This window comes from Elephas maximus, chromosome 24 (assembly GCF_024166365.1).
Source record: "Elephas maximus indicus isolate mEleMax1 chromosome 24, mEleMax1 primary haplotype, whole genome shotgun sequence".
Lineage (NCBI taxonomy): Eukaryota > Metazoa > Chordata > Mammalia > Proboscidea > Elephantidae > Elephas > Elephas maximus.
Genome location: NC_064842.1, coordinates 22380434 through 22396672, shown reverse-complemented (window position 1 = coordinate 22396672; position 16239 = coordinate 22380434). Strand labels below are relative to the sequence as shown.

General features: G+C 38.8%; 1 protein-coding gene and 1 long non-coding RNA gene across 2 annotated transcripts in view; one reads left to right on the top strand and one right to left on the bottom strand.

Moving 5' to 3' along the window:
• LOC126066837 (uncharacterized) overlaps nucleotides 1-16239 on the bottom strand; it is a 108276-nt gene that overhangs the window by 3270 nt on the left and 88767 nt on the right. The gene's annotated exons all lie outside the window — the stretch shown is intronic.
• The window catches only part of WDR64 (WD repeat domain 64), a 155838-nt gene that overhangs the window by 107994 nt on the left and 31605 nt on the right, over nucleotides 1-16239 (top strand). Inside the window, exon 16 of the mRNA XM_049868224.1 lies at nucleotides 7467-7597. Within this exon, the coding sequence (XP_049724181.1) occupies nucleotides 7467-7597 (131 nt within the window). The remainder of the gene's footprint in view (nucleotides 1-7466; nucleotides 7598-16239) is intronic.

Below are 16239 nucleotides of genomic sequence, written 5' to 3'. Positions count from 1 at the left end.
GGCTATGATTCTCAGTGTTTATAAGTGATCACTCCCATGATGGAATGTGCTGTGAGTAGCCAGTCAGTTGAAATGGAATTTTCTTGGGGGTGTGGTCTGCATCTGAATATAGGCAGGCATTCTGGCTTTTTGCTCACTGTGGATCCTGCAGCTGCCTCCTGTTAGTCTGACCTCCGGTTCTTGGGGCTTGAGCTATCAGCTTATCTGTCAATCTCAGGATTCGTTGATCTTTACAGCCTGTGAACAGGAGCCCTGCTCTCTGACCTACTAGTCTTGGGCTCACCAGTCCCTACAGCTACATGAATCCGGAGAAACCTTGCGGTCTTGCCTGACAATCTTGGAATTCATCGACCTTCACAGCCTGTGAGCAAGAGTCCTGCTCTCCGACCTGCCAATCTTGGGTTTGCCAGTTGAATTGAGAGAAGCCTTTATGCTGATCCACGGACTTGGAACATTCCAGCCTCTACAATCACGTGAGCTGTTTCCTTGATATAAATCTCTCTCTGTATATATTTATATGCTTTACTGGTTTTGCTTCTCTAGAGAACCCAGCCTAAGACAAAAAAAAAAAAAAAGACAGTCTCTATCATATTAGAGAATGCATGTGGTGTCAGCAACAGAATGTTGCTAGACACGTGGATGTTAAATGTGCTTCTGGTTAGGCTTTAAAAGAAAGTGATAAACATGTGACTGGACAATGGAGGAAGGGCAATGCTTTTTATGCAATGGCAAAGAACTTGTCTGAATTATGTTCAAATGTTTGGTGGAAGGTAGAACATGTAAGTGATGAACTTGGATATCTGGTTGATGAAATTTCTAAACAAGATCTTAAAGAGGTTGCATGGCTTTTCCCTGCCACCTATAGCAAAATATGAGAGGAAATTGATGGACTTTAAAATGAACTATGCAAGATGAAAACAGAAATTAAAGATCTGGAAAATCCTGTTGTACAAACTGAGAACATGTATCCTAGAATGTTCACCAAGGATGCGGATATACAATCTTTTGTTAAAGAGATTAAACCTGTAACTGATGGATCTAACCAACTACCGCAACAGAAAATCCATCAGCTTAGACCGAAGGGGACAGAGAAAGGACAGAAGAAAAGAAAGCTATCTGCCTCTTGGAATTCCACAGGCAGGAAGCTGGCCAAAGGAACTACATCTGTTGTCCTCCGAGAAAATAGAAGGACCATCTCTGGAGCAGCTCAGAGATCAGCAGAACTGTTGGAAGGAGCGCTGGAAACAGGGCCTTTTCAGTTTCAAAGGGTGGGGCCATCGTCTCCTGGATCTTAAAGGGCGGGGCCACAGCCTCCTCAGTTTCAAAAAGTTTGATCTTTGCCAACTCAGTTCTGTAGTATGGGGCTCCCATTAAGGTAAGGCACAGGGATGAGATCACTGCCCACAGCTGAGGGGGTGGGGCTGCTATGCCCGAGAGGCAGAAGAACAGGGTTGAAGGGGTGGAGTGGACACTCAAATGGACTGGGAGAATGGGGCCACGCAAAACTGAGGGAGCAGAGTTGCTGTCCCAGTGGGCATGGAAGGCAGAGCTTAAGTCCAGGTCCAGGGAGCCTCCACTCAGACTCCAGAGGGCATGGCCAACACCCACAGTCTGGAGGGCAGGACCATTGCCAGAGAACAGAGGATTATTTTTAAGCCTTGAGAGCTAATATAATTTGTTCTGCTGGGTTTTGGACTTGCTTGGTGCATGTTAACCCTTCTTTCCTTTCAATTTCTCCCATTTGTAATGGAAAAATCTACCTTGTTCCTGTTCCACCATTGTACTTTGGAAACAGATAACTTGTGGTATAGATTTTACAGTTCACAGATGACGAGGAATTTTGCCCCAGGATAGACTATGCCTAAAATCTCACCCATATTTGATTTAGATGATTCAGAAGATGAGATTTTGGACTTGGAGTTGATTTAAGACTTTTGGGATGATATGATGGGGTGAATGTGTTTTACATGTGGGCGAGGACATGTATTTTTGGGGGGGCCAAAGGGTAGAATGTCATGGATTGAATCGTGTCCCTCAGAAGTATATGTCAACTTGGCTAGGCCTTGATTCCTCATATTGTGTGGTTGTCCTACCTTTTGTGATCTGATATAAGCATCCTCCATTTGTGATGTGTTGTATATCTAACTATATGTTAAAGAGGGAGCATCACTGTGGGGTGTTCCTGAGTCACAGCCTTACAAGACTTAAGCCTTACTTAGGTCATACCCTTATTCAAGTCACACCTTTGCTTGAGTCACATGTTTTATCTCACATGAGATAAAAAGAGAGAGAAGGGAGTAGAGGGGAGAGGGATCTCACTACCACCAAAAAAGACCTGGGAGTAGAGCGCATCCTTTGCACCCAAAGTCCCTGTGCTGAGAACCTCCTAGACCCAAGGAAAGATTGATGCCAAGACACATGAAGATCTCCAAGGAATGCTGAGCCCCCAGATGTTGAAAGGACACAAGGACATCCCCCCAGAGCTGAAAAAGAAAGAAAGCCTTCCCCTAGAGCTGGTGTCCTGAATTTGGACTTCTAGCCTGCTAAACCGTGAGAGAATAAACTTCTGTTTGTTAAAGCCATCTACTTGTGGTATTGAGCAAGTATCTTAGTTATCTAATCTGTTATAACAGTATTAAATAACTAAGACACTTGCTTAATTTAATAATATATTCTAGAGATCATTGTAAGCAGTATATACCAACCTTTGCCTTTCTTTATGAAAGCTCTATAGTATTCCATTTAAAGAGTGCATTGTAATTTATTCAATTAGTCCTCTGTGGGTGGACACTTGGGTTGTTTCCAATATTTTCCAATTACAAATAGTGCTGCAACAAATGGCCTTATGCGTATGTCATTTTGGATTTTTGACAGTGTATCTCAAAAAAAAAATTTTTTTTTTTTATCTCTAGGTTAGATCCCTACAAGAGGGATTGCTGAGTCAAAAAATAACTGCTAATGTAATTTTCTAGGTATTGCCAAATTCTCATCCACAGCAGTTATACAATTTTGTATTCCCACTAGCAATCTGAGTGCTTATTTTCTCAACTTCACCAAAAGAGCATATTGTCAAACTTTGAGATTTTTGCTAATCTAAGATGAAAAATGGTAACTTGGTATATTTTCAATTTGCATTTCTCTTGTACTCAGTGAGCTAAGCATCTTTTTAATATGTATAAAAGCTTTTTTATATGTGTAAAACCCTCAATGAAATGTGTCTGTTCATATCTTTTGCCTATTTTTCTATCCAGACTCTTGGTTTTAATTTTAATATTTTAAAAACCTCTTTATATATTAGGTATATTAGACATTTATATATATATTAGGAATATTAGTCCTTTGTAATATAAGTTGCAAATTTTTTTTTCTAAGTTCTGTTTTCATTTTGTATATGGCCTTTTTTGCCATAGCAATGCTAACTTCTGGCAGCCGAGTGTAGATGAGTTTTCTGGTTATGAGACATCACAGCTTGAAAATAATCACAGGTGTTCTTCAGGCTCCACTGGAAGTCCATTAGTCTCTCATCTTCTCATCTATCTAAAAATAGCTAGATGCTTTAGCTTCTCCTAGATTTTGATTATAAGAGGCCATGTCCAGAGGTCACAAAATGATTATTCACTTTTTTGGCCAATTATTATTTCACAGTTTTTACATTATATGCTTTTAACTAGATTTCTCAATGGCAATTAATGAAATTCCAGCTTTCTCTTTTCATATATTTCCTTTTTTAAAGGCTTCTTATCTTGCTCTAGTGATCATTTGGCATATTATAAAGGCACCTGTTTTGTTGCTGGTGTTTTTATTGTTTTTAAATTTAATAAGGAAAATGTATGATCAGACTGTTTAAAATATTCTCAGAATTAAAAAATTATAAATTCACTTAAAGCAGGTAGCTTTGCTTCCCACATGACAGGAAAAGAGATGTATTTCCGGATAAGTACTTAATGATATATTTTCAAAAGTTACACAGCCAGAGTCCTTAACCTGGGACCCATGGACTCCCTGTCCAAGGTGGACCTCAAGCGTTGAAAAAGCCTCTCCAATTGCTAGAAAAGGATATTGTGATGGTTAATGTTATATGTCAACTTGATGTCAAAGTGTAAAAAAATAACGAGAACTCTGTAAGGAGAGAAATGATAGAGTTTTATTTTGGATTTGTTACAGCTGAAGCTGGGCAAATACTTGGTAAAATACCAAGTACTGCAAAATCCAAAAAGAGAGAAAGATTTTTATATAGGAGGGCCAGGGGTTACACGTGAGTCACAAAGGGCTGAGGGTTATGTATGAGCCACAAGTAAACTTTTCATAATACCAATTAATCACAGAGTTTTTGGGAGCAAACTGTATAAGCAATTTTTTGAGAACAATCTTATATAAACATCTTTTTAGGGGATGTTCTCATCATTCCTTTCCAGAGCATTCTTACCATTTGCTTAACTATAAACCACAGCTTTGTCATACATTAGTTATGAGTATTCTTTCTGAGAAAAGAACATCTTCATCACTTGCTCATCCAAAGGAGTGGGGGGGTGCATATATTCTGAAAGCAGAAGCAGGGATTTACGGCAAAAGAGTTTCATGCAGACTTGTGTCAGTCACTTAGTCATGCCAGGAACCTCAGTTTTAAGGAGCCTCTACACTAGGCTATGATCCTCAGCGGTTTGGCAGACATTGGACAGATTGCTCCTCCATAATGTAATATAATGTAATCATCTCCATGAAGAGATCTGATGTAATGCAGTCACCTCCATGATGAGATCTGCTACAATGTAATCACTTCCATGATGAGATCTGCTATGAGTAGTCAACCAGTTGAAAAGAGAATTTCCTTAGGGGTGTGGCCTGCCCCCAGGATATAAATGGATGTTCCAGCAAGGCTCACTCTCACTCTGAATCCTGCAACCGATTAGTCATCATCTGACCTCTGGTTCTTGGGACGTAGGCCAGCCTGTTGTCTAGCCTGCCAATTTTGGGTTTGTCAGCCCCTGCAATCATGTGAGTCCGGAGAAGCCTCCATCCTGATGCTTAACCCACGAATTTTAGGACTTGCCAGCCTCCACAACTGCGTGAGCCATTTCCTTGAATTAAATCTCTCAATATATATTTTTATATATACACACACACGTTTCACTGGTTTTGCTCTACTAGAGAACCCAACCTAAGACAGACATCATGTTTGGTAAAGTAGAAAAAAAAAAAAATTTTTTTTTTTTTTTTTTAAAGTAGAGGGTCAGTAAAAACAAGAGGAACCCTCAGTGAGATGGGCTGACACAACAGCTGGAACGATGGGCTTAATATACCAACGATTGAGAAGATGGTGTAGGACTAGGCACCGTTTTGTTCTGTTAGATATAAGGTCACCATGAGTCAGAGCTAATTCCAAGTTAATTAACAAAAAAAAAATTCTGAAATTGTATACAAATTTCTTTTCTGAAAAATGTAGTGTCTTAGTTATCTAGTGCTTCTATAACAGAAATACCACAAGTGGATGGCTTTAACAAAGAGAAGTTTATTTTCTCACGGTAAAGTAAGCTGAAAGTCCAAATTCAGGGTGTCAGCTCCAGGGGAAGGCTTTTCCTGTCAGCCTTCTCATCAATCTTGCTCCAGACTAGGAGCTTCTCTGCACAGGAACCCTGGGTCCAAAGGAAGCGCTCTGCTCCCAGCACTGCTTTCTTGGTGGTATGAGGTCCCCAACTCTCTGCTCCCTTCTCTTTCCCTTTTATCTCTTGAGGGATAAAAGGTGGTGCAGGCCACACCCCAGGGAAACTCCCTTTACATTGGATCAGGGACGTGGCCTGGGTAAGGGCAGTGTTATAATCCCACCCTAATCCTTTGTAACAATCACAGAATGGAGGATAAACACACAATGCTGGAAATCATGGCCCAGCCAAATTGATACACACATTTTTGGGAGGACAGAATTCAATCCATGACATGTAGGATCTTCAGCTTTTTCTTCTTTCCTTTCTTTTTTAACGGCCTTTCACTTTCTTCATGTATTATATCCTTGATGTCTTCCCACAACTCTTCTTGTCTTCAGTCATTAGTGTTCAGTGGGTCAAATCTATTCTTGAGATGGTATCTGAATTCAGATGGGAAGTATTTAAGTATTTATTTTTGTTTCCAACTTTACTTTCTAATCACCAGTAATTATCAGTGCAATTAGATGGCATATTCCATCAATTTCAGACTGTAGCAGGTTGTAAAAATCTTCAATTTCTTCATCTTTGGCATTCATGGTTGGTACATACATTTGAATAATAATTGTACTAACTGGTCTTCCTTGTAGGAGAATGGATATTAACCTACCATTGATGGCACTGTGTTTCAGGATAGATCTTGAAATGTTCTTTTTAACAATTAATATGATGCCATTCTGCTTCAATTTGTCATTCCTGGCATAGTAGACCATGTGATTGTCGGATTCAAAATGGCCGATAACAGTCCATCTCGGTGCACAAGTGCCTAGAATATCAATCTTCAAGCATTCTATTTCATTTTGGATGACTTCCAATTTTCCTTAATTCGTACGTCATACATCCTACATTTCAGTTACTAATGAATATTTCATAACCGTTACTTCTCATTTTGAGTTGTACACATCGGCAAATGATAATCCTGAAGGCTTTATTTCATTAGGGTCCTTAAGGTAAACTCTATTTTGAGGAGGCAGCTCTTGCCATTTGTATTCTGAGTGCCTTCGAACCTGAGGGGCTCATATTCCAGCACTACATATTGGGCAGTATTCTATTGCTATATGTAGTTTTCATTGGCTGATTTTTGAAAGTAGATCACCAGCCCTTTCTTCCTAGCCTGTCTTAGTCTGGAAGCTCTTTTGAAACCTGTCCATCACGGATGACCCTGCTGATATTTGAAATACCAGTGGAATAGCTTCCAGCGTCGTAACAACACACAAGCCACTACAATACAACAGATTGACAAACATATGAGATACTTAAAAATACTTGAGGCAAGACAATTGAAAACTGTCAAATAGAACTGGCAATAGGAAGTTCTTAGTGATAATTGGAAAAAGTTTGTGTAGACTATTATGGGGCAGAAGCCAGACAATGAGGATCGTTGAGTGAATGGGGACCAGTAACTGAAACAGTTAATGTAGAATATTCTTTTAAGAAGTTTGAAGGGAAAGATGGGAACATAACTTAATGCATTGGTAGGTCAAGAAAGAATAAATCAAGACTGAGAAGAAGGAGCCAGTAGAGAGGGAGAGTATATTTTTGTTGTTTTAATGAATTCTATGAATTATAATTTTTTAATGCCAGAAAGAGGTGGGTTTTACTAAATTTCATCCTCTAGGATTTAAAAAAATACAGTAAGATATTTCATTTTAAATTAATGACAGGATTACAGAGTGTGAATAAATGGTTAGATACTGTCTGTGATCACGACGGTGGGTGAATCTATTTCTTTTGTCCTTCAGATTTTTTTTTTTTTTTTTTTTTCAGAATCCTGCCGTCAGTATAGACGTGAACTGCATTGATTTATTACAACTGGAAGGGTATAATTTGATAGCTGCTGGAACCTTAAATGGCGTAATCATCTTATGGAATTTTGTAACATCTACTGTCACAGAAGTGTAAGTTGTGTCTTTTCCTTAAAAAATATAAGTTACACTGCAGAAGAGCCAAAGCAACATGCCACACTTAAACAAAACAAAACTGGATATGAAAGTGGTGGTAACTCTCAAGGAAGGCTTTCCAGGAGGCTATGATCATGAGACAACTATGTTCTAGCATCTAAATTCCAGAATGATATGAAGAAGTTGAATCTTACGTATTTGTATTTCCAAGAGCTTTGACTCTTTACTTTCACTGTGTGATGTCCAAATTCATGGCCTCAACAAATCCTTAAAATACATAATAGTTTCAAACACTAATCTCTCCAGAACTTCAAACACATATATCCAATTGCTGAATGGCAATTTCAGACCTAGAGTGCTACCAAGACCCTTGAAGCACCACATGCCCAAAACCCCTTCCCAACCTGCACCTCCCCCACAAACATCTCCTTTTCTTGATTTCCAGTGACAACCCCCATCAATTCACAGTCATCAAAGTCAGATGGTGAGAGGCATCCTAGATGGATTTTCTTTTTCATCCTCTACCCCTACACATCCAATTTATTACAGGGTGAAGCCAACAAGGGGCAACGTGGCAGATGCATTTCTACACCTCAACCAATTAGATTTGCTTTGTACCATGGCCTAAAATTTTACCCTCCTTTTATCACCATTTCTAAATACTTTTGCCATTGGTTATAATGGAAATAATGCATTATTTGCAATGGATGGATTGTAATTAATTCGCTTGCCCTGATTATGGAATGGATCATAGGCAAGGGCCACGTGTGGACATCCTATGTCAAGGGGATTTGTAAGGTTTCACTTTGAGGCACAAGAGATGGATGGCCAAAAACCTCAACAGTAAGCATTAACCTTAACAATAAAAACAAGTTTTATCCAGGCATTTGGGGGAAGGGAAGAGGTATAAAGGAGGGGGAGAATTGGCAGTTGGAGAGGAAAATGCAAAGTAAATCTCTGCTTCTCTGATTACAGTGTCTTACATACAACTGATCTACTGGGCCTACTCTCTTTCAGTCCAGGTCTGAGTCATTACTTTTAGCCAGCTTTTACAGGGAAATGTTCCTTTCTTGTTTGGACCCTAGATTTATTCTCCTTTTAAACTTTAGTTGAAATAGCTATTTCTGTACACACACCTCCCTCTCTACCTTAGCCTATGTTCTCCTGGGTTCTGCCCCTAGAATTCCTGTCATCACACATTCTCTTCTCCCCAACCTTGCTGTCAGGCCTTTCTCACAGACTTGTCATTTAATACCTGTGTGTGTATACTGTGTGTATACTGCGTGACATATATTGCACAATTCCTCGCCCTCTGATTCATGCAGTTCTTACACTGTAAGTGTTAGCTTGTATATGACTTACTAGTAGATAGACTAAGCAGATACACTAAAAAGGTACAGGCCATAGTTCTGATTCCATAGCCTAAAAAGTAGGTGGCTCCCCCGAGAATATTCCCAATTTAAAGATGGAGATCCTCCTTACTGAAGTACCCAGCATTTTATCAAGGGTTGCGTGCAAATTCAACGCTCAATCAGAGAAAAACAACAAACTCTAGTGGGTCCTATGTAGTGTTCCCTTCCTATAGGAAGATGATTATATTTACACAATTGATTTAAAATCACTGGAGTATTTTTCCAAACATAATTTAGCACTGAACTACATAACGTAATTTAAAGGCTCTAAAACTGAAAATGGTTTTTATATTCAAAACAGAGGCCACTCCTACGTCTGCCTCAAACTTTGCCTAAAGATTACCAATCAAGAGAAATAGCCATTTCTTTTCCTGTTCAAAATCCCACACTTTCTTTGGCCCAAATTCATAATTCTTCTTGCTAACTGATAGTCCACTGTACTATTTGGTCCATCTGCACAGCAGGAATATCTAGAAAATTTGAGCTCAACAAATCATTAAGCCCAGGGACTTCTCTTTTCAGCCTGGTTCACTCCCCAGAAGGCTCCTTCACCACTCATCAGCCCAAATTAGCAGCAATAATTTCCACTAAAGGAAGAAGGGCATGCTATAAGGTCTATTTGCTCTAAGGAATGTTAAGTAGGGTTTAAGAGCCAAGCATGAAGTGTCATTCATTGCAGGCGGTTAGGAGCTATCACTCTGATCCCAGGAACTGCCTAGGAATGTGAATAGTTCCTTGGAATCTGGGCCTACAGGAGACTAGAGCAGCGAGAGTACTGTAATCACTGAATAACCTGTATGTCTTCTCTACTAAATTATAAACTCCTTAAGAGTAGGACCGAGAGGCAGGGCCAAGATGGCGGACTAGGTGGACGCTACCGCGGATCCCTCTTGCAACAAAGACTCGGAAAAACAAGTGAATCGATCACATACATAACAATCTACGAACTCTGAACAACAAACACAGACTTAGAGACGGAGAACGAACAAATACGGGCAGACAGCGATCGTTTTCAGAACTAAGAGCCAGTGTACCAGCTGATTACCTGGAAAATCTAGTTTCCCAGTGATGGCTCGGAGACAGCAGTCCATATCAAACCACATAAAGAAACAGACCATGACAGCTTCTCCAACCCCCCAAACAAAAGAATCAAAATCTTTCCCAAATGAAGATACAATCCTGGAATTATCAGATACAGAATATAAAAAACTAATTTACAGAATGCTTAAAGATATCACAAATGAAATTAGGATAACTGCAGAAAAAGCCAAGGAACACACTGATAAAACTGTTGAAGAACTCAAAAAGGTTATTCAAGAACATAGCGGAAAAATTAATAAGTTGCAAGAATCCATAGAGAGTCAGCATGTAGAAATCCAAAAGATTAACAATAAAATTACAGAATTAGACAACGCAATAGAAAGTCAGAGGAGCAGACTCGAGCAATTAGAATGTAGACTGGGACTTCTGGAGGACCAGGGAATCAACTCCAACATAGCTGAAAAAAAATCAGATAAAAGAATTAAAAAAAATGAAGAAACCCTAAGAATCATGTGGGACTCTATCAAGAAGGATAACTTGCGAGTGATTGGAGTCCCAGAACAGGGAGGGGGGACAGAAAACACAGAGAAAATAGTTGAAGAACTCCTGACACAAAACTTCCCTGACATCATGAAAGACGAAAGGATATCTATCCAAGATGCTCATCGAACCCCATTTAAGATTGATCCAAAAAGAAAAACACCAAGACATATTATCATCAAACTTGCCAAAACCAAAGACAAACAGAAAATTTTAAAAGCAGCCAGGGAGAAAAGAAAGGTTTCCTTCAAGGGAGAATCAATAAGAATAAGTTCAGACTACTCAGCAGAAACCATGCAAGCAAGAAGGGAATGGGACGACGTATACAGAGCACTGAAGGAGAAAAACTGCCAACCAGGGATCATATATCCAGCAAAACTCTCTCTGAAATATGAAGGAGAAATTAAGATATTTACAGATAAACATAAGTTTAGAGAATTTGCAAAAACTAAACGAAGACTGCAAGAAATGCTTAAGGAGATTGGCCTGATGACCAATAATATCAGGTACCAGCACAATACAAGGTCACAAAACAGAACGTCCTGATATCAACGCAACTCAAATAGGGAAAGCACAAAAACAAACAAAGTAAGATTAATTCTAAAAAATAAATAAATAAACAAAATAAAACACATAACAGGAAATCATGGAAATCAATAGATAAACGATCACACTAATCAAAAAGAGGGACTAAATATAGGAGGCATTGAACTGCCAGATGGAGAGTCATACAAGACGATATAGAACGATACAAGTTAGGCTTTTACTTAGAAAAATAGGGGTAAATAATAAGGTAACCACAAAAAGGAATATCAATTCCATAACTCAAGAAAAACATAACGACTCAACAAACATAAAGTTAAACATTATGAAAATGAGGATCTCACAATCTACTAAGAAAAACGTCTCAGCACAAAAAAGTATGTGGAAAAATGAAATGGCCAACAACACACATAAAAAGGCATCAAAATGACAGCACTAAAAACTTATTTATCTATAATTACGCTGAATGTAAATGGACTAAATGCACCAATAAAGAGACAGAGAGTCACAGACTGGATAAAGAAACACGATCCATCTATATGCTGCCTACAAGAGTCACACCTTAGACTTAGAGACACAAACAAACTAAAACTCAAAGGATGGAAAAAAATATATCAAGCAAATAATAAGCGAAAAAGAAGAGGAGTAGCAATATTAATTTCTGACAAAATAGACTTTAGACTTAAATCTGCCACAAAGGATAAAGAAGGACACTATATAATGATAAAAGGGACAATTGATCAGGAAGATATAATCATATTAAATATTTACGCACCCAATGACAGGGCTGCAAGATACATAAATCAAATTTTAACAGAATTGAAAAGCGAGATAGACACCTCCACAATTATAGTAGGAGACTTCAACACACCACTTTTGGAGAAGGACAGGACATCCAGTAAGAAGCTCAATAGAGACATGGAAGACCTGCTTACAACAATCAACCAACTTGACCTCATAGACTTATACAGAACTCTCCACCCAACTGCTGCAAAATATACTTTTTTTTTCTAGCGCACATGGAACATTCTCTAGAATAGACCACATATTAGGTCACAAAACAAATCTTGGTAGAATCCAAAACATCGAAATATTACAAAGCATCTTCTCAGACCACAAGGCAATGAAGCTAGAAATCAATAACAGAAAAACTAGGGAAAAGAAATCAAATACTTGGAAAATGAACAATACCCTCCTGAAAAAAGACTGGGTTATAGAAGACATCAAGGAGGGAATAAGGAAATTCTTAGAAAGCAACGAGAATGAAAATACTTCCTATCAAAACCTCTGGGACAAAGCAAAAGCAGTGCTCAGAGGCCAATTTATATCGATAAATGCACACATACAAAAAGAAGAAAGAGCCAAAATCAGAGAACTGTCCCGACAACTTGAACAAATAGAAAGTGAGCAACAAAAGAACCCATCAGGCACCAGAAGAAAACAAATAATAAAAATTAGAGCTGAACTAAATGAATTAGAGAACAGAAAAACAATTGAAAAAATTAACAAAGCCAAAAGCTGGTTCTTTGAAAAAATTAACAAAATTGATAAACCATTGGCCAGACTGACTAAAGAAAAACAGGAAAGGAAACAAATAACCCGAATAAGAAACGAGAAGGACCACATCACAACAGAGCCAAATGAAATTAAAAGAATCATTTCAGATTACTACATAAAATTGTACTCTAACAAATTTGAAAACCTAGAAGAAATGGATAAATTCTTGGAAAAATACTAACTACCTAAACTAACACATTCAGAAGTAGAACAACTAAATAGACCCATAACAAAAAAAGAGATTGAAACGGTAATCAAAAAGCTTCCAACAAAAAAAAGTCCTGGCCCAGACGGCTTCACTGCAGAGTTCTACCAAACCTTCAGAGAAGACTTAACACCACTACTACTGAAGGTATTTCAAAGCATAGAAAAAGACGGAATACTACCCAACTCATTCTATGAAGCTACCATCTCCCTGATACCAAAACCAGGTAAAGACATTACGAAAAAAGAAAATTTTAGACGTATATCCCTCATGAACATAGATGCAAAAATCCTCAACAAAATTCTAGCCCATAGAATCCAACAACACGTCAAAAAAATAATTCACCCTGATCAAGTGGGATTTATACCAGGTATGCAAGGCTGGTTTAATATCAGAAAAACCATTAATGTAATCCATCACATAAATAAAACAAAAGATAAAAACCACATGATCTTATCAATAGATGCAGAAAAGGCATTTGACAAAGTTCAACACCCATTTATGATAAAAACTCTTACCAAAATAGGAATTGAAGGAAAATTCCTCAACATAATAAAGGGCATCTATGCAAAGCCAACAGCCAATATCACTCTAAATGGAGAGAACCTGAAAGCATTTCCCCTGAGAACGGGAACCAGACAAGGATGCCCTTTATCACCACCCTTATTCAACATCGTACTTGAAGTCCTAGCCAGGGTAATTAGGCTAGACAAAGAAATAAAGGGTATCCAGATTGGCAAGGAGGAAGTAAAGCTATCACTATTTGCAGATGACATGATCGTATACATGGAAAACCCTAAGGAATCCTCCAGAAAACTACTGAAACTAATAGAAGAGTTTGGCAGAGTCTCAGGTTATAAAATAAACATACAAAAATCACTTGGATTCCTCTACATCAACAAAAAGAACACCGAAGAGGAAATAACCAAATCAATACTATTCACAGTAGCCCCCAAGAAGATAAAATACTTAGGAATAAATCTTACCAAGGATGTAAAAGACCTATACAAAGAAAACTATAAAACTCTGCTACAAGAAATTCAAAAGGACATACTTAAGTGGAAGAACATACCCTGCTCATGGATAGGAAGACTTAACATAGTAAAAATGTCTATTCTACCAAAAGCCATCTATACATATAACGCACTTCCAATCCAAATACCAATGTCATATTTTAAGGGGATAGAGAAACAAATCACTAATTTCATATGGAAGGGAAAGAACCCCCGGATAAGCAAAGCATTACTGAAAAAGAAGAAGAAAGTGGGAGGCCTCACTCTACCTGATTTCAGAACCTATTATACAGCTACAGTAGTCAAAACAGCCTGGTACTGGTACAACAACAGGCACATAGACCAATGGAACAGAATTGGGAACCCAGATATAAATCCATCCATGTATGAGCAGCTGATATTTGACAAAGGACCAGTGTCAGTCAATTGGGGAAATGATAGTCTTTTTAACAAATGGTGCTGGCATAACTGGATATCCATTTGCAAAAGAATGAAACAGGACCCATACCTCACACCATGCACAAAAACTAACTCCAAGTGGATCAAAGACCTAAACATAAAGACTAAAACGATAAAGATCATGGAAGAAAAAATAGGGACAACCCTAGGAGCCCTAATACAGGGCATAAACAGAATACAAAACATTACCAAAAATGATGAAGAGAAACCAGATAACTGGGAGCTCCTAAAAATCAAACACCTATGCTCATCTAAAGACTTCACCAAAAGAGTAAAAAGACCACCTACAGACTGGGAAAGAATATTCAGCTATGACATCTCAGACCAGCGCCTGATCTCTAAAATCTACATGATTCTGTCAAAACTCAACCACAAAAAGACAAGCAACCCAATCAAGAAGTGGGCAAAGGATATGAACACACATTTCACTAAAGAAGATATTCAGGCAGCCAACAAATACATGAGAAAATGCTCTCGATCATTAGCCATTAGAGAAATGCAAATTAAAACTACGATGAGATTTCATCTCACACCAACTAGACTGGCATTAATCCAAAAAACACAAAATAATAAATGTTGGAGAGGCTGCAGAGAGATTGGAACTCTCATACACTGCTGGTGGGATTGTAAAATGGTACAACCACTTTGGAAATCCATCTGACGTTATCTTAAACAGTTAGAAATAGAACTACCATATAACCCAGAAATCCCACTCCTCGGAATATACCCTAGAGATACAAGAGCCTTCACACAAACAGACATATGCACACCCATATTTATTGCAGCTCTGTTTACAATAGCAAAAAGCTGGAAGCAACCAAGGTGTCCGTCAACAGATGAATGGGTAAATAAATTGTAGTATATTCACACAATGGAATACTACGCATCGATAAAGAACAGTGACGAATCTCTGAAACATTTTATAACATGGAGGAATCTGGAAGGCATTATGCTGAGCGAAATTAGTCAGAGGCAAAAGGACAAATATTGTATAAGACCTCTATTATAAGATCTTGAGAAATAGAAAAAACGGAGAAGAACACATACTTTTGTGGTTACAAAGGGGGGAGGGAGGGAGGGAGGGAGAGGGTTTTTTATTGATCAATCAGTAGATAAGAACTGCTTTGGGTGAAGGGAAAGACAACACATAATACAAGGAAGGTCAGCCTAATTGGACTGGACTAAAAGCAAAGAGGTTTCCGGGATAAAATGAAAGCTTCAAAGGTCAGCGGAGCAGGGGCTGGGGTCTGGGGAACATGGTTTGAGGAGACTTCTAAGTCAACGGGCAAAATAATTCTATTATGAAAACATTCTGCATCCCACTTTGAATTGTGGCGCCTGGGGTCCTAAATGCCAACAAGCGGCCATCTAAGATACCTCAATTGGTCTCAACCCACCTGGAGCAAAGGCAAAGGAAGAACACCAAGGCCACACGACAACTAAGAACCCAAGAGACAGAAAGGGCCACATGAACCAGAGACCTACATTATCCTGAGACCAGAAGATCTAGTTGGTGCCCGGCCACAATCGATGTCTGCCCTGCTAGGGAGCACAACAGACAACTCCTGAGGGAGCAGGAGGCCAGTGGAATACAGACCCCAAATTCTCATAAAAAGACCATACCTAATGATATGAATGCGACTAGAGGAATCCCAGAGACAATGCTCCCCAGAACTTCTGATGGCACAGGACAGGAACCATCCCCGAAGACAACTCATCAGGCATGAAAAGGACTGGTCAGCGGGGAGGAGAGAGATGCTGATGAAGAGTGAGCCAATTAAATTAGGTGGACACTGGAGAGTGTGTTGGCAACTCTTGACTGGAGGGGGGATGGGAAGATAGAGAGGGAAGATGGCAAAATTGGCACGA